Consider the following 27086-nt stretch of genomic DNA (forward strand, 5'->3'; position numbering starts at 1 on the left):
GGGTATATGCCCAAGTGGGATTTCTGGGTCAGATGATTTATTCCTACTTTTTAAAGGAATCTCCATACTGTTTTCTGTAATGGCTTTGTCAGTTTACATTCCCACCAACAGTACAGGTGGGTTCCCTTTTCTTCACATCCTCTCCAGCATTTATTATTTATAGATTTTTTTTTTTGGATGACCATTCTGACTGGTGTGAGGTGATACCCCATTGTAGTTTTGATTTGCATTTCTCTAATAATGAGCAATATTGAGCATCTTTTCATGTGTTTATTGGCCACCTGTATGTCTTCTTTCATCTGTATGTAGGTGAGGAAGCAACAGTTAGAACTGGACATGGAACAACAGACTGGTTCCAAATAGGAAAAGGAGTACGTTAAGGCTGTATACTGTCCCCTTGCTTATTTAACTTCTATGCAGAGTACATCATGAGAAACGCTGGGCTAGATGAAGCACAAGCTGGAATCAAGATTGCTGGGAGAAATATCAATAACCTCAGATATGCAGATGATATCATCATTATGGCAGAAAGTGAAGCAGAACTAAAGAGCCTCTTGATGAAAGTGAAAGAGGAGAGTGGAAAAGTTGGCTTAAAACTCAACATTCAGAAAAGTAAGATCATGGCAAATAGATGGGGAAACAGTGTCAGACTTTATTTTTTTGGACTCCAAAATCACTGCAGATGGTGACTGCAGCCATGAAATTAAAAGACACTTACTCCTTGGAAGGAAAGTTATGACCAACCTAGACAGCATATTAAAAAGCAGATATATTACTTTGCCAACAAAGGTCTGTTTAGTCAAAGCTATGGTTTTTCCAGTGGTCATGTATGGATGTGAGAGTTGGACTATACAGAAAGCTGAGTGCAGAAGAATTGATGCTTTTGAACTGTGGTGTTGGAGAAGACTCTTGAGAGTCCCTTGGACTGCAAGGAGATCCAACCAGTCCATCCTAAAGGAAATCAGTCCTGAATATTCATTGGAAGGACTGATGCTGAAGCTGAAACTGTAATATTTTGGCCACCTGATGCAAAAAGCTGATTCATTTGAAAAGACTCTGATGCTGGGAAAGATTGAAGGTGGGAGGAGAAGGGGACGACAGGGGATGAGACGGTTGGATGGTATCACCGACTCAATGGTCATGAGCTTGGGTAAACTCTGGGAGTTGGTGATGGACAGGGAGGCCTGGTGTGCTGCAGTTCATGGGGTCGCAGAGTTTGACACGACTGGGAGACTGAACTGAAGTGATATGTTCTTTGGAGAAATGTCTGTTTATGTCTTCTGCCCACGTTTTGATTGGGTTATTTGTTTTGCTGATATTGAGTTGTATGAACTGCTGATAGATTTTGGAGATTAACCCTTTGTCTGTTGCTTCATTTGCAGCCAGGACATGAAAACAACCTAGATGTCTATCTCCATATGAATGGATAAAGAAGTTGGTGTATATCTAAACAACGGAATATTACTCAGCCATAAAAGGAACATATTTGAGTCAGTTGTAGTGAGGTAGATAACCCTGGAGCCTCTTATACAGAGTGAATTAAGTCAGAAAGAGAAAAACAAGTATTGTATATTAATGCGTACGTATATGGAACCTATAAAATTAGTACTGAGGAACCTAGTAGAGAACAGACTTTCGGACACAGCCGGAGAATGTGAAGGCAGGATGAATTGAGAAAGTAGCACTGACATATATACACTATCATGTGTAAAATAGATAATGGGAAGTTGCTAAATAACACAGGAAGCCCAGCCTGGCACTCTGTGATGACCTAGAGGGGTGGGATGTGGGAAGGGGAGGGAGGATCAGGAGGGAAGGAATAAACATACACACACACACACACACATGATTCATTTGTGTTCATTATGTTCATTATGGCAGAAACCAACACAAAACTGTAAAGCAATTTTCCAACAATTAAAAAATATGTAAAATTTTTTTTAAAAGAAATAATGGTGAACACGAGAGGGGTCAGGACATATCTCTTCCTCATGATTAACAAGCTAACTTAAAGTATTCAGACTGATTGATGGGATCTTGGAGCCACTAAAGAACAGAACCCAAGGCTACAAAGACATCTGCTACCTCTAAATTTTAATTTAACTGGCACACTGAGTCCCTTGGCTTACCTTGCTAAAGGGCGTCTGGCTCTATTAACAGCTTCAAGATCAGCATAGCGGAGATCTAGCTGGCAGCCAACTAGAACAACAGGTGTGCGAGGGCAAAAGTGCTTGATTTCTTGATACCACATGGTTTTCACATGATTTAGGGAATTGGGATTAGCGATCGAAAAACAGAGGACCACAACATCGGACCTACAAGGAAATCACAAAAGAAGCTGTATTGCTTTTTCACTTTTTCTCTTTTATCATCAGGATTCCTCCCCTTCCCCATCCATCGAATGCCATATCATTTCACAATTTAAAAAAAAAGACCAGATATTAAAATACATCTTGGAGTCATGCAAACAGCCCATTAAGCCCCCACATTCCAGCACCCACACAGCCTGAGTTCATGTCCATGTTGCACTGCAGGAGGCCTAGGCACTGAAAAGTTCTGGATGAAGTTATTTCACAGGATAGATGGTTACCCAAACTGGACTCAGTCCTGGAACCACCACATGCTGAACTATTTCTATTCATCACAAGAAATAGTTTCAAGATAAAAGAAAATAATAAAAACTACCATTTACCAGTGTAAACAGAAAGGTGATGATGACTCAATGAAATAAAGCGAACAGTTTAAACATTGCAGAAAATGTAACAGGTATTTGCTGTACAGGGTCGGCAAATACACAGAAGGATTTCTGCCCTTCTTCACCCTCAAGCACAAATGTAGAGAGCGCAACCACTTAATCTGTTTCTGAAAAGAAAAAGTCCTGAATTTGCAGGAATTTCCAGTTTTTGCTAGGTATAAGGTAAGAAGGTAGTATTTAACAAAAAACTAGCCAGAGTTAGATGGATGGCTAATAAGATGAGAAAATGTTGGAAGCAGATTTATCAAATGTTATATATGACATATAGCAGGTATATGGAAAAAGGAACATTGTTTTGTAGTCAGTTGTGACATAAATCTTCCATGTTTTATATAATAACTTACCATTCTAGAAGCCAAAGAACTGTTTTACAGAACAGTTGTTCAATTATGGTGTTTGATAGATAACTGCTAGAAGGCATCTTTAATAAGAATTATAAACCATCTTTCTAGGTTAAGATATGCAGAATGATGACATTGAAAACATGGAGGCAGAAAAATATAAAGGATAGAAAAAGTTATACCCAAGGATTCAAGACTGTTTTGCAGTTATATTCAGAAATAAACTTACAACTTTATTAGATGTTAATTTATTGCCTTTATTATTTATGTAATGAGAAGAATGAAGTTGATGAATCAAAACACCTTCTTTTTAAATCATTAATGAGCTTTTCTCCCTACATATCAATGAAGACAAATATATATATCCAGGCAACCATAAAATTTCTAAAAATAATCATTTGCAATGCAGCAAACTGCAGGGTGCTTATATTAAATGTAATTCACAAGTTGAGTCTTTAAATTTATATCCAAGAAAAACTGCACCAGACCACAACAAATAGAAAAATCCTGACATTAAAATATTTACAAATTATAAAGGAGGACCTAGGACGCAAAGCAGATGAAGTGTATTAATCTGCATGTTTAAAATGTCCTTGAAATAAAGATCTTATCAAAGATTCTTGGGCACTGGAAAATATAATGTGTGTAAAAATATGCATAACTATATAAATGAAAGGGAAGCATGTCTTGTCTTTGGGATTCTGATTTAGTTAGTAGAATATTCTGTGCACAGTCTTACTTGTAATCAGCATAAATAACGGTATCCAGTAAAGTCAAGAACGCTTTGAATTTTACATTTTTTTAGGAGCAGAGTCTTCTATTATTCATAATACTATTTCTATAGGATATTGGATACAGCTCTGCTATAAGCTTCATCCCAATCATAAAATGAAGCCACCAAGAATTCCAGCACAGTGAGAGTAATATGGTAATATCTGAGGTTCAAAATCATAAAGAAAGAATTGAAGAACTATATCCAGTGCATAAATGTGGAATAGTATATATATATATGTGTAATAAAATTGTTCTAATTCGTACCTTCTATTTCCATATTAAGGCACACTGCTATAAAGGAAATCATTCTCAGAGCTTAATTTATATGACAGACATGTAGCAAAACGTCAATTCTGTTATCTAATTTTATGATACAGCATGTGCGGTTTTGAAATCAGAGCTAGCTCGGTTGCCAAGGTTACCGTGCTAACACTCATGCCATTGAACATATACTAGCTGCTATCCAGATGACCTGTAAACAAGTACAGACAGGACCCTGGGGGTTGGAAAAAATGGAATCTCCCGATGAGAACAGCACAATGCCATTGCACAATACAGGTCCGGAGGGCCCAATTTCTAACTGTGTCACATCAATATCTCAGTGCATGAAATGCTGTTGGAAAGCTGGAAAAATAATTCAATGCTCTGTAAATATTTTGCTTCAAAAGGATGATGGTTAAAGAGAAGAGGTTGTGCTGAGAGCAATACTACCTCTGAAGCGAAAATAACTTATTGAGTCAAAATTCTATTTGCATCCTTGAAATGAAGTTATCCGTCTTCTAAAAAAATTTTTTAAGTGGACATTTAGATGCTATGAGAATCTGTCCCCATGATTTTACATTGGAAGCAGATAAAAAATTAAATCATATTTGATCTACCAACCTGCTTAAATGTCTTTAACCCTTGATTTAAATACCAATTCAAGTTAAGAAACATGACATACAGATTATACAGAATCTTAGTGTTAAGTCCTGCTGTATAAATGCAGTGTCCTAAAACTGATTTTAAGCAAAAGCCTGAGGATCAATGGATGTAGGGACAGGGCTGTAGAAAGATGCTGCACTGACACATTCCTCCTCCCCCAGCATTCTTTTCTAATTCCTAAATTTCAACACATCAGTATCCTCTATGATATAAACATCTATACAACCAAGTAACTATTTTGAGAATGCCATTTATTCCCTCTAGATATTGAGCCATTTTTCTATCTAGTCGAAGAAGACACAAAACCTGCAGCTAAGAATATCTCCAGCTTTAGGCAGAATTCCAAGGAGCTAGAGATATTAAGTCACTTTTAATCAAAACATTCATTCCTGGGTAGAGACTATTCAATGTCTGACATGAGTTTGTGTTTAAAAATGCCATTCCTGTGAGAGATAAAAAGAAAAAGGCAAGTTCTAGCATTTCTGCTTCCATGGCTCTGTTACTTTTTTTTTTTTTATCTTTGAAGAGTTGTGTTTAAAATAATTGAGTTGAATTTTAAAAAATAGTTGGGAGGGGGAGGTATGATGAGGACATTCGTACATATTAGGCAGCAGAGTTGGCCTAGAAATGACCTCAGGGTTCCTATTTCAGCTGTAAAAAGAATCTGATAGGATTTAAATGGAGTCTTACAGCTATTTGGAGTAGAAAGAATAAGAATTCGAGAATGCTGAGGCAAAAGAACACAGGAGACAAAACTCAAGCTCCAGAACTTGAATACTGAGAAGAGTAGGAAGAGGTTTGGATTTTTTTTTTTTTTTGACTGAGCTAAGTGGTCTTATTCTTTTAAAGAAAGTCAAGATTACAAAGGATCTAAGTGTATGGTCTTGGTTGCTTGCCTGTGAATGTTTATTTATTTATTTTTTTGAGAAAACTGTGATTTATTGTTTCTAAGGGGAATGTCGGTATAAAAGTTTCTCTAGGGTACTGACACATCAAATAATGCCTGTGAAACAATCTGAAGTAAATTCATCAATATGTGTTGAAACAATTGCAGATCTACAGTTTAATGGAGCTGTGGGAGGTAGGGAGGAGACCAGAGAGAGACCTAGTCATCCCCCAAATGCTTGAGCTGATAAAGCTGTCAACTGTAGCAGTTCTTCTTCTATAAGAAAAAGTAATAAAAAACAAACAACAACAAAAAAAACCCATTATTTTTTTTGCTATCTTTCAAGGAGAACACTGGACAAAGATAGCATGCAAAAGATTGGCAAAGATATTTGGATAACTTAAGGAATGTATGCAAAGTTGGGGCCAATCTTTGTTGGAGGATTAAAGAAAAAAAATCTGAAAAAATGCAACTTACCCACATATCTTGGGCCAATACAGACTTTAAAAAAATGCACTATATTATTATATTATTTATTGTATATTGCTATGGGCATAGAGTGAAATTTTTTACATTGTCTTTAAAAAATAGATTGCTATTAAATATAAGGTGGATTTTCCTTTTAGGGTAATAATGTGTGTGTGTGTGTGTGTGTGTACATATTTTTTCTCTTTCAAGATGGACTTTAAACACATTTGAAATGCCACCCATTCTCCTGGCCAGTCTTTATCATCTAGATTCAAATATAGGAAACTTAGTGGAAAAAGATCAGGGAAGCAAACAGAAACGCAATTCACCCTTTGAAGAAGTGGTCAAAAAGGAGAGAGAATATAATATCAAATATTTTCTATTAGGAATGAATTGTCCATGTTCTCTACTATCACAAAAGTACTTTCTATCTTCTTAGCTTGTCTTCTCTGCTTTGTCACCACTGTCCAGCTAAAGAGCTGTGGGCCTTGGGTTTTCTTATCTGCTTAAGTGAAAAAAAAAAAATTGCTAAATTATCCAGGCCAGCATGGGCAACGTGAAGGACAGTAGACTCCATCCAGTCCTCCAGATAGCTGTGAGCAGGACATCCATAGGCTCCCATCCAACTGGCCTCTTCCCAGGGTGCCAGTTCTGGTTCGGTCTCTTGCTAAGACCCTTACACTTGGTGACCAAGAATAAGCTAACAATCCTGTTTACCTGAATCTTCTTGGAAGTATATCCTTCTTAACATATACTTTTATACTTCTTCTATGGTAGGATTCCATATCTTTATGTCACTATTGCCTATTATTATTTCTTTTTTAAGTAGAGACTCCCATATCCTTTATTGGTAGAGATCATGATCACATTTCAATGGGTTTGTTTGTTAACATACACAAGTCTTCTTCTGGCAAAGACTCAAGTAGATGTCCCTGACCTCCTCCTCCCTCCCCAGTAACCAAGGTAGGCTCTTTACAGAAACGTTTTCAAAACCATTCATGTCAACAATACACCTTTCATGCATATAGTCTGACAGCGCTGTGCAAACAGACAGATCAAAACATCACAAAACAGCTGGGAGCATGGCAGAAAAAAGGAATGTGTGACACGTGGCTTTGGAAAGTTTTAGTAGGGGAGCAGCCCGGTGTGTATGAGATGTGGAGGGAGTTGTCAGTGATGGTGAACATAAGCACCTGGAGATGAATGGCTGTGTAAACTCATACTCATGGAAAATGGAGAGGCCTGTAGGGGAGCGCCTGGCAGGGGGTCTGGGGAGAGCAGGGCAGAAACATGCAGCGCCCTGGATGTGAGCAGAGAAATCAAGTCAATACTTTACCAATAGCAGTGAGGCTTCTTAAGTACAGATGTTATGTGGGGAAAACTGAAAACACCCTGAAATATATTCAGATTTGGGAGTGATTAGCATGCGCAACTATTTCTCCCAAGCTCGTAATTGTATGTTTAGTAGGAAGCAAATATTTTAAATCAGTCTTCCCCCACCCTCCAAAAATGGGACTAAAGCAATGCACCCTCTTAAGTGTAGGAAAGCCATACCAACATCCCACCAATGCCACCAAATCCTAAGATAGATAATACCCAATCTTAAAAATGGTTGGTTCTGCCATTATAGTGCAAAAATTACAGAAGCCAATGACCCGGTCATATAAAAGCCTGTGTTATCATTTACTGTAACCAACTATTTTTTTAAATTTGATATCCCATTTTTCAATCTATGCTTCCTTTAGTGTACAAATATCTTCTATGACTTATGATGGGGTTATGTCCTGATAAATCCATCGTAAATTGAAAATATCATACATCAAAAATGTATTTAATAAACCTAACCTACCAAACATCACAGCTTCATTGAGCCTACCCTAAACATGCTCAGAACACTTACATTAGCGTACAGCTGGGCAACATCAATGAACAAAAAGGCCGAATACTGTATACTGAATACTGTGCTGAATGTGAAGAATGCTTGTCTGGGTACAGAATGGTTGTAAATGTATGAATTGTTTACCCTGATGACTGTGTGGCTGACTGGGAGCAGGGCTAGTACTTGGATATAGCCAACCTGGGGAAAAGATCAAAATTCAAAGTATGCTTTCTACTGAATGTGTATTACTTTTGCACCATCATAAAACAGAAAATTTGTAAGTTAGACCATTGTAAGTTAGAGACCGTCTGCATTCTTACACCTCACACAATGATCAGAAAAAGCTGAATGCATATGAAGCCATGTGAAGCACAAGTAAGTGATTAAAAGAAGCAGCGTAAGCAAGCTCATTTACCTCCTGGTCAATGAAAGCAGGAAACACTGATGCAGAAAAGGCTTCCTTAAAGGAGAAGGTGCAATTGTAGGAATACATTCCCTGCCTACTTCTCCTCATTCTTATTTCTCTCTGGCTTGCTCTGAACCTGCATGACTGAGGAGCTGCCTTCCTTCATGAAGGTGGACGTTTTCTCCTAAGAGCAAGGCTAGCTGCCCCCCTAATGGCGCCTACCTGTCAGCCAGACTGCCAGATGGCAGGGCTCTTGGATTAAACTCCTTGACGCTTCTGAATCCAAACTGTAAACTAGCAAGATCATCCCACCACTTTTACCTAGGCCTCGCCCCAGGCCTCTCTAAAATGATAAAGGTACAGGACCTGCCAAGTCACTTGTGCAGTATCAATAAGCAATCATTCAATCATTTCACCCAGAAATATTAATTGATATCCTACTACATGGCAGGTGCTCTTCCAGACACTGGGGACACAGCAATTAGTTAAAGACACAAATCACTGTCCTCAGTATGCTTATCTGTGTCACGCTTATATTCTACCAGAGAACAGAGGCAATAAGCAAGAAATATAGGCAGAATGTTTAGTATGGTAGATAGTGACAGGGCTATGCAGGAAAGTGGGCAGGGTACTGGGGACAGAAATACTGGAAAGCAGAAGTTGCTGTTGAAAGGCAGTGGCCATGGAGGCCCTACTGAAAAGGTGATATCTCAGTAAAGACCTGAAGGAAGTGAAGGAGCTGACATGTTGATATCTTGGGGGAAGAACACTGTGGAAGAGAAAACATCTAAGGCAAAGGTCCTGAGGCAGCAGCATTCCTGTGGTGTTTCCCTGAAGGTGAGGGGGAAACAGCAAGAGCTAAGCAGAGGCCATGCTGTCTGAAATATGGAGGGCCTCATGGGTGTATGGCTGTTACTCTGAGTGAACTCGTAGATGATTAGGGGCTTTTGAGTTGAATGAAAAAATGTATGTTTTAACAGGATCACCCTACTGCTGTAATAACTCCTAAATAGTGGTGAAGGGTGGGTTGTCAGAAGGCATAAGACAGTAGGAGAGGACAGTTAAAAAAAATAATCATCCAGAGAGAGATGATGGTGACTTTGTCCTGGGAGCAGTACAGGTGCTAAGAGGTGGCTGCGTTCGTTAAATGTGTGGAAGGTCGAGTCACTGGGGCCTGCTGATGGAGCAGGTATGGGGCATGAGCAAAAGGAGTTGAGAATGATGCTGGAATTTCTGCTCTGAGCAATTCGTTCTTCCCTGTTCCTGGTACTGACATCTTTAGTTCAGCATTTTAACCCTGTACTGAAACTTTTTATGCTGCTGGCTTTCCCTGCTGCTCTTAGTCTCATCTTTAGGGATTCTGTTTTGTCTCTTTCACGGAGCACAACACAGTGTTTGTACAAGACAGGCCCTCAGTGACCGCTTATAAAGTAAAAAAGCCTTGTAGATTCTGAAGGATGTAGATGCAAGTGTGTCTACAGACTCAAAATCTAAAAGAAATTTAGGCCTAAGATAAGTCAGTTAGGGGGTATGTTTAACTTTTAATAAAAAAATGATATGTGAGCTATTATATTTCTTCAGACATTTATTGTATAATCTGGAGGAGGAAATGGCATCCCACTCCAGTATTCTTGCCAGGAAAATCCCATGGACAAAGGAGTCTGGTGGGCTGCAGTCTGTAGGGTCGCAAAGACTCAGACACGATTGAGCACGCATGCAGCTGTATATCATCATCTCTGGTCTACAGCAGAGCTTATCCACTAAATATATATTTTTAAATTATTTGAATTTATCTTAAAATCTATTTGTCCCACCTAATTGGATACTTTCATAATGCCAGAATAAAAATGGATTAATGATCTCTTCTAGGAATTAAGATTATATCCAGAAGCAAAAAGGAAATATACAGAAATGGGCAGGTTATTTTCAGGATTAATTCTGGGTTAGTTTCACAGAATTAAGGGTTAAGATAACATCCTCCATTTCATAGGCCATCTTGTTTTTCCAAAACACCAAAGTCCCCCAATCTCCAAAAGCACTGAAATAAAAAGATAACCAAGGCGATGAATTTACAAGAGATTTTTGCTAATTTGTTTTATTTTTTGGTAATTCAGTACTTTATTCTTCTAACTGTATTTTCTAGACTGGGGGTAATTGTTCTGGGGAAAGATCAAAGTAGTGGAATAATTTTAGAAATCTGATAAATGGTCAATATTAACAGTAGCTGATAATGACTGTTGTTAAGATTCACCAAGAAAAATATCTGTGAAAGTGGTTTGTAAACCATAAGGTACCAATTATTGTCAGACAAATATGGTTTATGGTTTCAAAAGTCACCAAATATATATCGTGTATACTGTGGTTAATAAGAATGGCAGGACATTCTCAACAAGAGATCTTTTCCTTTGGCTTACCAGCCCATTGATATGGAATTGCTGAAAGATGGTAATAGCATTATCCTGTGAAGATACTGTAGAATTACTCGGCAGTCTCTTTCTCCTTACCAGCTATTTCATGTGGGAAAACTGTGCAGGCTGAAATACATTTTTTTTCATCGGAAGATTCCGGTATAGAAACATCACAGACTGTTGTTTTCTCTTTGTCCATGATGAGCAGGCAACACACTTGGCTGTATGTGACCTAACATGTCAAGCTTGCGGTTATTAAGTAGTCACAGAAAAAAGGTCAAAAGAAGGCCGAACACATGACGTTAATGTGTTGAACAGCACATATATTCCTCATCTCTTTACCCATCTCAGCGGCCTCATTATTCATAAGTCTGTGGGATCTTTTGGGTCCACAAATGTTTTCCTGGGCTCAACCACAAAGGACCATTTTTCCCAGCCATGTGCCCGGTGTTTGGGCAGCAGCCAGCATCCTTCCAGGTCCTGGAACACAAGTGACCCCAGTCATCAGTCAAGCCCTGTTCCTATCTCATCTGGCACTGCTGTTTCCCAAGGACATTTTCATCCCGGGCACAGTACTGGGTTGGGCTCTTCTGATATTTTGTTTTCTGGCTACAATACAAGATGTACCAGCTCAGAGCAGGCAGGACAGTGGGGGACAGTAGGCTGGGGGTGATACAGACACATTTTCTGTGTGCCAGGTGAAGTGGCATCACTACAGTCCTGTGCTTGAGTGCTTCAGCACAGAATCCATAAATTTCTACTACATTAAAATCTTTTAATTACTTGTATACATTTAGTCGAACATATTTTTCTGTTTTGGATTAGCACAAAGCAGTAATAATCCCCCTTCAATTGTTTTACTTAATGCCCTCCTCTATGGGAAAATGGATTAAAAGTATAAGTATACAATTATTTTTTTAAATAATTCTTATAAAGAACTTGGAAATGATACCCAGAGGAGAAACAAACTATAGTTGGAAAAACATTAGTGTTAATACATGCAATTCTCTGTTTAAGACTACTCATTCAGAAAAGGCATCCCCTCCCCTGCCTCCACCCAATTTATAAATTCACAGATCTGGCAAAAAGGGAGAGTTCTGAGGGGGTAGCTGACTACACCCTCTCCTTTTTCTCTTGGCCTCACACCATTCTCTGGTTCCAGAAAGAACTGACCGTGGTAGACAAAACTGTTACTATTTGATGGAGAAACGGAAAACTTTCAGGGAACGTGGTAGACTTTATTCGGTTATTACAGGGTACCTGGACAAATGTACCTTCTCAGAAAAAAGCTACAGAATCAAAGTCAAAGACACAGGCCTCTTGGTTGGATTACGATCCACACAGCTGACGGTTCTATCTCTGGGAAAAGGGGTCCAGCCTGGTTTGGGGACAACATTAGCTTGGAGGTGCCAGAACTATCCCATTTCCTATATTCAGCTATTAAGGATCTGGTCTTATATTTTTCCCTGCTAAAGTTGACACAAATAATTTATATTTTCAATGAGAACTAAGTTTAAGTTCTATAAATAATCAAAACATATAGTGTCAGCCATGAAAATTTCCTCACATACTATAGACTACTTCGATTGCCCATAAAATTATTTTATCTAAAAAAAATTATTGAGCTACAATTGAAATACACTAAACTCTGGATGGGGCTTCCCAGGTGGTTGGTGCTCATGGTAAATAATCTGCCTGCCAGTGCAGGAGTCATAAGAGATGTGTGTTTGATCCCTGGGTCGGGAAGATCTCCTGGAGGAGGAAATGGCAACCAACTCCAGGATTCCTGCTTGGAGAATCCCATGGACAGTGGAGCCTGGTGGGCTACAGTCCATAGGGTCACAAACAGTCGGACACAAATGAAGTGACTTAGCACACACAAGCTTTGTATACATAAAGTACTCAATGTGATTAGTTTTGACATAGGTGTATACTCCTGATTCTGTCATCTCCATCAAGAAAATAAACATTTCTGTCACCCCCAAAGTGTCCCTTGGTAATCCATTTTTCCCTCCACCATCTTTCCCAGGCAACCAGTGATTGATTTTTTGTCACTACAGATTACACTCCATTTTCTAGAATTTTATAGCAATGGAATCACACACAATGTGTGCTCTTTCCCCCTGGTTTCTTTCACTCAGTCTCTCTCTCTAATCTTCATAAGGTTCTTCCCGTTTGGCTGAGGCAGAGCATTGTGATATTTCTGTGGCAGCGTTTACCAAAGCGTAGCTTCCTTCTAATCATTCAGGTACTGGCTAAAACCTGCTGACTCACCTCTGCCCAGATCTCTGACATCAGATAGCCAGCGGCTTCGGCACACTCAAGTGTGAGCGCTAGCTGTGCTGTGTGCTCAGTGGTTCACTCGTGCCCGATTTTCTGCGACCCCGTGGACTGTGGCCTGCCAGGCTCCTCTGTCCAGGGAATTTTCCAGGCAAGAATACTGGAGCGGGTAGCCATTTCCTAATCCAGGGGGTCTTCCCAACCCCGGAATAGAACCAGCTTCACTTGTGTCTCCTGTACTGGCAGGTGGATTCTTTACTACTGTAGGGAAGCCTACAGGAACTTGCAGCTTTGGTCTAACCTCTTAGGGAATAACTATTCCCCTCCCTCGGTCCAACCGGCTGCTCTTCCAATGTCTTTCTACCATTTTCTATAACCCAGGCAAGTCTTAGTCTAGTCCTTTATTTCACAGCAGGACTAAATATCTTTAGGAAACAAGCTGCAGTAATTTCCCGAGATCCCTCTAGACCACACATTTAGAAGTGTGGTTTGGATGACTCTTCTATAAAGTATACACACCGGTAACTTTCCTCCCTTTGCTGCTTTGTTATCCATTTATAAAGTCCATCTTCAGGGCCAGGACTTGGGTAAAGAGTGAAGCACTAGCGCCAGGTGAAAAATTTGAAGAGGTGCCCCAAGCCTCAGTAATCCAGATGACCCATATTTTTCCAAAAACCAAAATTAAGGTTAAAAAAAAATCCATGATGAACAAAATACAAAAATTTTAAATAAAGTCAGGACCAGTAACATTTGCCATGCTGAGCCTGAGACAGAAAGAGAAGATCAGTTAACAGTGATCTGACCTTTATTATTATTTACATTTTACACCCAAGGTGAGTGCCTTACATGGCTCACGCTTGCCCTGGCCCTGGTCCGCCTCCGCTGGATATATTTCTCGGTCCAACAGGCTGTTTGCCATACTGAAATCATCATTAGAATGTTAGTTCTGGCCCAGCAATTAGAATATGCCACGGACAATGAGAGCTACTTCAAAAATACTTTATCGAGGCACATGAGTCATTTCTTACTTTTCCCCTTGCCTTTAACCACAAGTACAGACAATATCAGACAAAGACATAAACACTGGTCACCCACGGTCCTGAATTTTTTAACGGGCCTCAACCAAGCTTTCAAGATGGGATGCATTAATGCTGTATCTGGTTACCTGGCCTTCAGTGTGAAACTAGAGCCATCTTATCTCAACAGACACACAGAAACCATCGCTCTGATTGATGTTATCATTTAAAACACATACTGTACTTCTCACTGGGCCTAAAAAAACACTTGAGAAAAATCAGTGTGTAAGAATAATCTGTATAATAAATGTGTTCCAAATGGACTGAAAATATGCCTGGAGACTCTTTGGAGTAAGGGCAATACAATGACTCTGCATGCCTGTGTTCAGCTGTGGGGAGAAAGCAAGCCATACAAAGCACTCAAGGGTCCCACTCACTCTCAGAGTGTGCTTGGATGTAGCCTTTTTCCTGGAAATGAAAGGACTCCTGTTTAGCCACTCATTGATGTAATAAAGAGAATTAAATTATTAGCTACATATTAAAGAACTTAAGAGGAACAATAGAATATTAGTTACAGCTGGGGAAAGATGGTGAACACTGGTCTTCCATGCCCACAGAGAATACTGCAATAATTAGACTGGACTGAGAATAAACATGAAGTTGGTCATCAGTCATCGTCAGCAGCCACCACAGCCTGGGGGAAAGAGAGGAAACGGGCTTTGGAGCCAGACAGAACTACCAGGAAGAGTTCAGTACCACTCTTTCCTACCCCTCTGACCTTGGCCCCTTTCTGTGCATGCTAGCTCAGCTGTGAAATGAGCCTACTTTACAGGGTCACCGCAAGAATCACACGGCAACAAGATACGAAGAGCACAGACCTGGCTTGTGGGGAGCTCTGATTAAATTGTAGCTGCTGTTATCACCACCTCCAGCCCCATAAGCTTTGTGTGTTTAAAGGTTATCTGACCCCAAGACACAGCAATGGTGAAGGTTTTCAAGGAAAGAAAACAATAATATTGGTAATTATTTATGTGTGTGTGACTATAGTGGGGGCCTAGGCACCCTGTTGAAGGCAGAGCCCACCCTACTTGTCTACATTTCAGTGCCAGGCACCTAAGTGTGAGTACTTCCTTCTTTTTTTTTTTTTTTTATACTTTACATAATTGTATTAGTTTTGCCAAATATCAAAATGGATCCGCCACAGGTATACATGTGTTCCCCATCCTGAACCCTCCTCCCTCCTCCCTCCCCATACCATCCCTCTGGGTCGTCCCAGTGCACTAGCCCCAAGCATCCAGTATCGTGCATCGAACCTGGACTGGCAACTCGTTTCTTACATGATATTTTACATGTTTCAATGCCATTCTCCCAAATCTTCCCACCCTCTCCCTCTCCCACAGAGTCCATAAGACTGTACTTCCTTCTTATAATATTTCTAAGGGAAAACTCTTGAGTGATATCCCTTTAAAAAGAGCCTTTTTTTTCCTTGCCAAAAAAGAGCAGCTGATTACAGTCATGGTTATCATGTACAGTTTTGTTCTTGACATTTTAAAAGATCCAGGAAAGAGCTTCCAAAGTTCATCTGAAAGTGGGTGGAAAGTAGGCAGTAGGAAGAAGAAAGGCTACTAGAGAGGTGGAGTCATTCGCTCCAGACAAGGAGGGTTTGAAAGATTTCAAACATGTTAGGTAAGGGTCAGGATATGACGCCACTCTGCTGCCTTTCATGTCCGTCCAATAGAAGGACTCCTGTCACTACCTTTTTCTTGGATGGATGATCTCCCTTCCTGGAGAAAAGGGATCGGCCAGATGACTTTTTGAGATCTCTTCTCATTCTAGCCATTGTAAAAATATTAAGAGCAAAAGAATACCCAGTCCTTCAGCGTGTGTGTGTGTGTGTGTGGGGGTGGTGGTGATTTCAGTTTCATTCTGTTTAAAATGAGGTCGATGTAGCTTGTCACAGTGGAAAGAGTGGGAGCCAGGACTCAGGCAGAGCTGAATTTGAATCTGGTTTTGAAACTCACAATTGGGCAGGTTATGAGAAAAGAATTCAACTCCCTCCTCAACTGTGACCTGGAGATAATCTCTGCCTCCCAGAGTTCCTGGAAGGATTAACTAAACCAGTGCTGGCAAAGCACCTAATATTTTGACTGACACACTGTAGGGCTTTGATGAATTAGAGCTATTAATGCAATTGGCTAAAAAAATTAGCTGACTAGTTACCTTTAAGTCATAATAAGAGCTATGACATTCTGGTTGTAGTTATACCACACTAGCAAAATAGCAAATTCAAGTCTGCAGACTGACACCACCCGGGCCCACTCTGCAAACTAGAACTTGTTTAGGCCAAAGAAGGCTTGGAGTGGTAACTCGTTGACCAGCTTGGTGCTCAGAAGCAAAGGAGATTACAGGCGAGGTCTAAGGCATCTTGGTGTGAATCTGCTTTCTCTCACTGTCACCCTAAGAATCAAATGAGTTATTTTTAAAAGGTTCCAAATACATTTCCAAGTCTAAGGAATATATCACATCCCACCAACTTGTAATTCACACTAAGTATAGTAAAAACACCAGTCAAAAAACAGGTCTGCAAACCAAATGGAATGTCAGAAACTGTAATTATGATTTTTCTCCTGCGCAAATGATAGGGAGCTAAAAATGGAAGTTACCCAGAAATTAAAACAGCCCTTGCACAGCAGTGAAAAGCAGTGGTCAGAGCCCTGTACTGAGGAAAAGAAGCCTCTACTACCAGACCCGGCCATAAGACGTAATTTTCTGGTGCTACCTCAACGTGGTAGACATATTTAGTGTTTACACAGAGATTCTGTAATCCAGGACAGAACAGCTCTGGTTTCTGTTCCTGACCAGTGGCAGGGTCTGTGGCAGGAAGCCTGGAGGCTTGGAGAATAGGAAAAGAGAGAGGATACACGAGGAAGAAACATCCACATGAAGTGAGGCCCATGAGGGGCTTAGCCAGAAACACGGGAGGGTTTCCTGAGTCCTTCTGTGTTGCTCAAAGAATCAGACTTGGCTTGGAAAGCACGTCCTGTTTCCAGCAAAGAGGGCAGTGGATGGGTTACAGTCGATAGAACTAAACATTAGATAAAGGAGCAAAACAATGCACTGTGTACTGATAGAGTCACATGAGAGACCAGCTTATTTTTGTTGGGAGTGACCAAGCACAGGCATGACATGTAAAGTGACCCCAGATATATCAGGAAGCTGGAGGAGGCCCAGTGGAGATGCTTGTCGATATCAGGTCTGTGAAGGTCACTGTGCCATTAAGTCAACCCTAAGCAGGAACCTCACATGGTAACGAAGTAGCCCTTATATTACCAAAAGACCAGTTTTACATGGTGGAGTGAAGTTAAAATTCGTCACCTCAAATACATAAATTTCAAGTGGCAATAAGCCACTGAGCTGTCGAGATTGCCTACAGAAGCTAAACCCAGTATCTCAGTAAGTTCATTTTTATTCACCATACCTTTTTAGAAGCTGGGGTACAAACAGTCCTTTGAAATCTATGTATTTATTCTTACTTTGCTTCCAGTCATCATTTAACTATGCTTCCTTAAAACCTCAGGTATTACAAAATCTGACAGCATAGTACTTATAAGCAGGTTCATTGATTCTTATTTTTGTGTGTGTATAATAATGAGATAACAGAAAAAAAAAAAACCCAAATGGCAACTAAGATAAGAATCAAGAACATCACATAAAGCAAAGAGAAAACAAACTAGGAAACTCAAGAAGAAATGTATTATCTATGCTGGATATTAAGTTCAAAAGTTCCTGTTCAAGGGGACATTAAAATCAAAGTTTTACTTCTATATACTTCTTTCCCCCCTTGAATAAACTGGCCTAAACTGCAGATTATTTCAGTGTGTGAATGACTGAAGGGAGTAGGGCAAACCCTTTCAGCAGTTTATTCAGTACTCCAGACCACTTGGGTAAGTGCCAGTAGGAGTTCAGAGGCTTATGAAAGCTACCGGCTTGAAGAAAGAGAGGTCCTTTCAGAAATGCTTATCTCAATACCAAGGAGTAAACTCAAGTGTTTGGGGGTATCTAACTAATGCCATCCTGTGAGGTAGCATGATGTTTTATGTTAAAAAAGATCTAAATTCTAAACTTAAAAAGACATGCTTTTACTTATGAGTTAAGGGGTAAGGAAAGCTCTTCCTCATCTGGATTTTGACAGTTCACAGATGCGCCGAGAGGGACTTTAAGACAGCTGGAGTCCTGGAGATGCCGATGGAGTTATGGTGACAAGGAGAAGTCGCTAAATATTTTACGGTTCTGTGACCTTGTCCCCACTCATATTATTGTCCTTCTAGATTTATCTTTCCTTTAGTGGACTTTTTCCTCCTCCTTATTTTTTTTTAATGACAAATAGACATTAATGCTTCAGTTCATTTTGGAAATGTACCTTTGTGAATGATTTCAGAGATATTTTTGTTTCTTTTTAAAAATGACCTTCAAATAAAGATAACAGACTTTTCAGACAGCAAAGCCCAAAGCAAGTAACATCAGACTCTGTAGAATGGTCATCAAAAGACAAAAGAGACCTTCTGAAGAGGGGTGGCCAACTGCTAAATAAACTTAAAACATTTTAAGAGTAGGCAAATAAAGTATTACTGAGGGAAACAACAATCAAAGCAGCCCAAGATTGGCACATACAACAGAATCCTCATCCAGCAGACATTCAATTTAACTAGCACCGGTTGTTTTAAATAAAGTATTTCCTGGGAGGAACCAAGTGGCCATGAAGACTGCTTTTCTTGACATCAGGAAATAATGTCTTTTTTTTTCTTTTTTTCTTTTTTAAGGCACAGTGCAGAAACCAACACATTTCAAGGCCATATGATGTGGTTTTTGTTGATTCATGAAGCAGAGATGGGTTTGGGAGAGGAGATTGTATTCAAGTTGAACTGAACTGCACTAGTCTTGGCTTACCTGCCATATGCAAAACGCCTGTCTTTGTGATGATCTCCAAAAGTGTCCCAAAGCCTGAGAGAAACGCTCACTTCATCAACGACATCCCGGGAACGTTCCAAGACCTGCAGAAGAGACAGGGCACCAATTCGCTGTCAATCAGAAGTTCCCCAGGGGAAGAATGCCTAGGTCATCAGCCCTCAAAGCCCCCGAGATTCACTTGCATTTAGTTTTTCTCCTTCCAGCTAACAGGACTTAACTAAGTCCTACTCTTCTTCCTGAAACCATGTGCCCTAAAAACCCTCACTCAGGATACCAGAGCCATACACCAAATCAGCTTTCTCCTTTTGTTTTCTCTTGCTGCATGAAAAAGGGGAGTTCTGTCTTGAACTCATAAGTTAAGTTCTTCCTCTGCTTTTTAGAAATCTGGGTATATTCTATAGCCTACAATAAGCCATAATGGAAAAGAATATAAAAAATGTCAACATATATATATATATAACTGAATCCCTTTGCTCTATAGCAGGAAGTAACAAAACACTGTAAATCAACTAGACTTCAATTTTAAAAAATCACATAAATAAACATATCTCCCAAGTAAATCAAAATCAGACTGGCGACAGCAATGATGTATCCTTAGGATTCTAAAGAAACCCCATCTATCTCACCTCCTGGCAGACTCGGTACTGGTCAATGGCCCACACGGTGGGGACGTGGGTAGCCAGCAGCTGGTACTGTGTCAGCGTTGTATTACATGCTCTGGCGCAGATCAAGCGTGTCTTCCCCACAGCATTGTCTCCCACAACCACGCACTTGATGGTTTCCACGTTGGGTCTTTCGTAGTCCATGTCAGCGTCCATTTATAAAACTCTGGAAGAAGAGAGTGGATACCACATGTGAGACATCAGGGCTCTCCAGAGCAATCAAAGATGGGAGGGGGTCAGGCAGTTTTCCCTTGGCCCAGGCGCTCCTATGGAGGTGCCCGAGCCTAAGCCAGAAGTTTGGAAGTTCCTACGAAGCCGAACTGAAACTCAACTTTTCTTTTTATATCTCACACAAGTACAAAAACACCGGATTGTTATTTTGACCCCAAACGGTTTATCCCGGTTAACGTGTTATTTTCTCCTTGGTTTTCTCTAAACACAATCTGACTACTGGAGCTCCATCCAGGCGAGTCAGGGCTGCTGGCACATATTCTAAATTCACTAGCTACTCATGTTGACCCCCTAAAGAACTGGGCACCTGTGGGTTTAACCTTACACATTCTGCTATAACCAGCCTTTGCAATAATGTCCATTATAATCTTCCAAAGACCCAAGATCTCTTTTTGACAGAAAATAGCAAAATTCTATAAAGCAATTATCCTTCAATAAAAAATAAATTAATTAAAAAAAAAATCCTATAGGTTCTAAACTATCCTGGTGACTCAGAAGAGGATCCAAAGTGCAAGCAGAAAGGACTATCTGACTTTAAAGAAGAGTGAACTGTGTGAATTTTGATATCTTGCTGAAATTGTATTTATATTCATTCATGAATTTTTATTAATCAAATTCATTAAAAATATCTTCTTAAGAGAAGCACTATAAAGCAGAATTTTAAAAAAATTCTTTCTTCCTGAGAAGAATCTGGAGCATATGGTAGAGAATGATTTTATTAAGATGAGGGGCTACCTTGGAGACAGCTTCCCAGGTGGTGCTAGTGGTAAAGAACCCTCCTGCCCAGTGCAGGAGAGGCAAGAGATGCGGATCCGATTCTTGGGACGGGAGGAGGGTGTGGCAACCTGCTCCAGTATTCTTGCCTGGAGATTCCCATGGACAGAGGAGTCTGGTGGGCTATAGTCCATATGGTCTCAAAGAGTCAGACACAAATGAAGTGACTCAGCATGCACACTATTTTGGAATATTTCTGAAACCATCAAAAAAGGTTTAAAGAGGGTTGCTGGGTGAGGGGTGAAGAGGCAGAGGGAAAGCTGCTGGCAGCCCCACTTCCCCCAAACAGGAGCCCCCACAAACTGCGGTGTGGACTGCTTCCCTGCATCAGCTGGATGGGTGGCCAACCACGTGAGATTTTAATGTACTGTGATTGCTCTTTTGAGTAAGTCTGTTGTTAAACTGAGAAAACTAGTTAGATGGTAATTTTTAAAAATGAGTTCATAATGGTCTTAACAGCCATGGTTTAAAAAATGCTCAATCAAAGCAAGATCCTCTATGACCCACCTCCCAGAGTAACGGAAATAAAAACAAAAGTGAACAAATGGGACCTGATGAAATGTAAAAGCTTTTGCACAGCAAAGGAAACTATAAGCAAGGTGAGAAGACAACCCTCAGAATGGGAGAAAATAATAGCAAATGAAACAACTGACAAAGGATTAATTTCCAAAATATACAAGCAGCTCATACAACTCAATGCCAGGAAAACAAACGACCTAATCAAAAAGTGGGAAAAAGACCTAAGCAGACATTTCTCCAAAGAAGACATACAGATGGCTAAGAAACACATGAAAAGATGCTCAACATTACTCATTATTAGAGAAATGCAACTCAAAATACAATGAGATATCACCTCACACCGGTCAGAATGGCCATCATCAAAAAGTCCACAAACAATAAATGCTGGAGAGGGTGTGGAGAAAAGGGAATACTCTTGCACTGTTGGTGCAGATGTAAATTGATATAGGCACTATGGAAGACGGATGGAGATTCCTTAAAAAACTAGGAATAAAATCACCATATGACCCAGCAATCCCACTCCTAGGCATATACCCTGAGCAAACCGAAATTGGAAGAGACACATGTATCCCATTGTTCACGGCAGCATTATTTACAAGAGCTAGAAGATGGAAGCAACCTAGATGTCCATCCACAGATGACCACATAAAGAAGTTGTAGAACATATACACAATGGAATATTACGCAGCGATAAAAGGGAACACATTTGAATCGGTTCTAATGAGGTGAATGAACCTAGAACCTATTATACAGAGTGAAGTGAGTTAGAAAGATAAATATCATATTCTAATGCATATATATGGAATCTACAAAAATGGTACTGAAGAATTTATTTACGGGCAGCAATGGACAAACAGACACAGAAAATAGAATTATGGACATGGGGAGAGGGGAGGAGAGGGTGAGATGTATGGAAAGAATAACATGGAAACTTATATTACCATATGTAAAATAGGAATTTACTGTATGGCTCAGGAAACTCAAACAGGGGCTCTGTATCAATCTAGAGGGGTGGCATGGGGCAGGAGATGGGAGGGAGGTTCAAAAGGGAGGGGATATATGTACACCTATGGCTGATTCATGTTGACGTTTGAAGGAAAACAACAAAATTCTGTAAAGCAATTATCCTTCAATAAAAAATAAATTAAAAAAAATGCTCAGAGTGGGGCCTGATACATAACTGGGACTCAGTATATGTTTAATTCATTCGATGTAAGAAAAATGATAATTTGGATAATGTGAGATAAAAGGTATAAAAGGAGAGGTAGAAGGAACAATGTTAAGAAGAACTGTGTTTTTGCAGAGTTAGGACCATCTGAACATAGATAACAGCATCACAGGAGGTGTTAAACCTGAGGATGGAGAACCATTTGGCAGGAACAGAATGGAGTGATTCAAGGAAAAGATGTGTGGTGAGGTTAAGGTCTGAGCCTACACTGTGAAGAGGCTTAAAATAGATACCTGTCCCCCAGCTGGCAAATGCTGATATTTTAAAGGTCTTGGGTTGGAAATGAAAGTCTTTAAATATCTCCAATTCTGATGATTATCCAGGTGTGACGACTCCAAAAATCAATCTCTTTACAATTCAGCCTTAAAATTCTGTGGTTTTATCAGTTCTTGATTTAATAGTATAACATGGCAAAAGCATGACTTGCCATGTTTCCAGTGATTCCTAAATACTGGCCCTAGAACATCTGGCAATGTCTGGAGGCATTTTTAGTTATCCCAGTGGGGTGGAGGGAGGTGCTATTGGCTTCAGGTAGGCAGAGGCCAGAGATGCTGCTAAACATCCTACAATGCACAGGACGGCCCCTGCAACAAAGGATTATTCAGCCCCAAATACTACAGTGGGGGAGCTGGGAAATCCTGCTTTAAGTGCATGGGAGTTGAGTCCTTGTCTCCCCTTTCTGGTCATTTTATGTGATTTTAGGCAAGTTATCTGCATCATCTGAGCCTCAGCTTCCTCATCTACTAAGTGGGAATTACAGTACCCTGATTTCCTAATGTCATGAGCAGAAGGTGAACTGAGGTTCTCAGCCACTGGTGTAATACCTGACACACAGATGCTTCCAAAATTATAATCATGATGTTGAAATGAATACTTAGAGATGACAACAAAAGTGAGTCAGGTGGAAGACCAGAATTAGATGCAAAAATCATGAACTTAAGACTCATAAAGACCTATACAAAGGATACACTTTAGTAGAGCAACTAAAGATAATTTATTGAAAACTTAAGACCCTAAGTACAAAATGGAGCACAGCTGACCTGATAAAAAGAAGGCCGTAAAAGTTCTAGGTGGGGAAGCGGAGAAGAGGAGGTCACAGGTAGCTAAAGGATAATTGAGTTGGAAAGCTAGGTTAAAGATCTTTTTATGCAGCATTTCTAGATTCTAGAATAAAAACAGCAGCACTTCATAACAGTCTTTGACAAGCTTCTGGTGCTATTACCATGGGATAGGCTGTGTCAGAAAAAAACAGGTTCCATTTGGAGACTCACAACTCTGAAACCTAAGGTCTATTATTTTGAATGTCCTACGTGACATTCAAACTTTACTTTTTGGAGTGAATTTTACTTTTTTAAATAGATAAAATGGGCTCAGATGGTAAAGAATCTGCCTGCAATGCAGGAGACCTGGGTTTGATCCCTGAGTAAGGAAAATTCTCTGGAGAAGGGAGTGGCAACAGTATCCTTGCCTGGAAAATTCCATGGACAAGAGGAGCCTGGTGGGCTATAGTCTATGGGGAGTCTCAAAGAGTCGGACGTGACTGAGCGACCAACACTTTCACTTTCTTTAGGTAGATAAAAGTCAAATAAAGCCAATCCATTAAATTTGGAAGAATGTTTAGATTTAGTAAAAATTTGGACACGATACAAAAAATCTAAAACTGGTTTTCTTGTTGGCTTGTGAACTTCCTTTGATAGCAACCCCAAAGAGGAGTCCCCCAAATAACTTGAATCATGGCAGCTCTGGTGGAATAGCTGCACAGCTTTTACAGACGATGACTTTCAGGGGGGCAGAAGCCCTTCTGATTTATATTAAGGCCGTGGTTACAAAAATATCATTACTTATTTATAGACACATCTCATGCACGGTCCTAAAAAGAATTTCTGGGTCAAAGGTGATAATAACATCCGCTGGTCCTCTAATCTCTAACAGTCTGCACAAAATCAAAGTGACGCCAAAGGTGCTGAGCTCTGCGCCAAGGGGACAACATGTAAGGACGTGAAAGGCAGGCGGAATGAAATCCTCTCAGCCCGGATCACGCACTCTACATGGGGCATTTCCAGGAAGAGCGTGCTGGATTTCCAAAATCTGAGGTTCCACATCTTTCCTCTTGGGTAGAAATTTATTTAGCAGCAATCTAAAAAGTACTTTAAGAGTCTGAAATCACAGTCAAAGATGTAAACTCATGCTATTCTTGTAAGCCAATTATTCATCTGTTACACATAAACAAATATTATAAACATATGCAATTGTATCATTCTTTGCTTGTTATGGGCTCAAATTTATCCATATCTAGCACTCTTATGGTTGCATGAACTCTAAGGACCATCAGGATAATAACTATCTGGTTTCTGATTTTTATTTACCTGGGAAGAGAATAATAAATATTCATTTAACATTGTTAATAAATATCACCACCATAAATCCAGCTGGCCTCTTTTGTCTTTAGATCTAAATCTGAGGAGACTAGGAAGGTATCAAAAGGAAAAGAACAGCTGGGAAGAATTGAGACTGATACCATGGCAGCTCTGTAAAAAAAGTTAAAGTTGCTCAGTATTGTCCAATTCTTTGCGACCCCATGGACTGTAGGCAGATTCTTTACCATCTGAGCCACCAGGGAAGCCCAAGAATACTGGAGCAGGCAGCCTATCCCTTCTCTGGTGGATCTTCCCAACCCAGTAATGAAATCAATTTCAAGTAGGTTTTGAGTGAGATTAAACCTACTTAAAACTGATTTCATACTTTCACTGACTCTTCAGGATATGAAGGCTGATAGTTAAAATGCTATCTGAAAAATCTACTTACATACTTTTTTGAAGTCAAAAGTTTGTTTCAAGAGGGAGGGGACATATGCATACCTCTGGCTGATTCATGTTTATGTTTGACAGAAAACAACAAAAGTATGAAAAGCAATTACCCTTCGATTAAAAAAGTTTATTTGAAAACAAGTAAGTGGTAAAATAAATGCAAGAGGAGAAATAACATGTTACTACAGAAATGCAAAAAACCATAAGAGACTACTACAAACAATAGTATGCCAACAAACTGGAGAACCCAGAAGAAATGGACAAGTTTATAGAAACATACAGCCCACCAAAACTGAATCAAGAAGATACAGAAAATCTGAACTGACCAAAAGGGAAATAGGATCTGTAACTAAAAAAAAATTCTTTACAAACAAAAGTCCAGAACTGGATGGCTTCACTAGGGAATTCTACCAAACATATGAAGAAGAACTTACACCAAAACATCTCAAACTCTTCCAAAACACTAAAGGGGAGGGAACACTCCCAAAGTCATTCTATGAAGCAAAGACACTACCAAAAAATTACAGGCCAATATCCTGGATGGATACAGATGCAAAAATCCTCAACAAAATATTAGCAAACTGAATAAAAAAACCCAAAAAAGGGTCCTACAACATGACCAAGTTGGATTCATCCTCGGGTCACAAGGATGGTTCAGCATATGTAAAATCAATGTTATATCACATCAACAATAGAAAAGACATAAGTCAAAAGATCATCTCAATAGATGCAGAAAAAGCAACAGATAAAATTCAATATCCACTTGTGATAAAAACTCTCAGGAAAGTGGGTATAGAGGGAACATAACATAATAAAAGCTATTTATGACAAACTCACAGCCAACATAATACTCAATGGTGAAAAACTGAAAGCCTTCCCACTAAAATTTGGAACAAGAGAAGGATGCCAACTCTCACCACTTTTAGTTAACACAGTATCGGAAGTCCTAGCTATAGTAATCAGACAACAGCAACAAAAAAAAAGAAAGAAAGAAGTGTCCATATTGGAAGGGAAGAGGTAAAATTGTCATTATATGTAGATAACATGCATATGAAAATCGGAAAGATTCCACACAAAAACTATTAGAACTAATAAATTCAGCAAAGTAGCAGGATACAAGATTAATATACATATATCTGTTGCATTTCTTTACAGTAACAATGAAATAAAAGAAAGCAAAAAAAAAAAAAATCACTTTTAACATCATGTCCAAAAAAAAAAAAGCCCCCTAAAACAACAAAACAAAACCTAGGAATAAACCTGACAAAGGAGGTGAAAGATTTACACTCTGAGAACTCTAAAACATTGATGAAGGAAACTTAAGATGACTGAAAAGAAATGGAAAGATATTCCATGGCCTTGGAATTGAAAGAATTAATACTGTTAAAATGGCCATACCATCCAAAGCAAACTATGGATTTATTGCAATCCCTATCAAATTTTTCACATAACTAGAGCAAATAGTCCTAACACTTATATGGAGCCACAAAAGACCCAAAGCAATTGAGGAAAAAGAACAAAGATGGAGGCATATCCTTCCCAGACTTTAGATAATACTACAAAGCTACAGTAATTAAAGCAGTGTGGTACTGGCACAAAAAGCTCTATTCTCTATAGAATAGAGAGCCCAGTAACAAACCCTCAAACCTACAGTCAATCTTTGACAAAGGAGGCAAAAATATACAATGGACAAAAGACAGTCTCTCTGGCAAGTGGTGTTGGGAAAGCTGGAAGAGCCACATGTAAGTCAGTGAAATTAG

General features: G+C 39.6%; 1 protein-coding gene across 11 annotated transcripts in view; it reads right to left on the reverse strand.

Moving 5' to 3' along the window:
- RHOBTB1 (Rho related BTB domain containing 1) overlaps positions 1-27086 on the reverse strand; it is a 141812-nt gene that overhangs the window by 20611 nt on the left and 94115 nt on the right. For all 11 annotated transcript variants that reach the window (XM_061405063.1, XM_061405066.1, XM_061405072.1 and 8 more), the window contains 3 exons: positions 19732-19933; positions 19085-19188; positions 2130-2315 (listed from right to left, as the gene is read on the reverse strand). In XM_061405063.1, the coding sequence (XP_061261047.1) occupies positions 2130-2315; positions 19085-19188; positions 19732-19923 (482 nt within the window). In that variant the 5' untranslated portion in view covers positions 19924-19933. The remainder of the gene's footprint in view (positions 1-2129; positions 2316-19084; positions 19189-19731; positions 19934-27086) is intronic.

Source organism: Bos javanicus, chromosome 28, assembly GCF_032452875.1.
Source record: "Bos javanicus breed banteng chromosome 28, ARS-OSU_banteng_1.0, whole genome shotgun sequence".
Taxonomy (NCBI): Eukaryota; Metazoa; Chordata; class Mammalia; order Artiodactyla; family Bovidae; genus Bos; species Bos javanicus.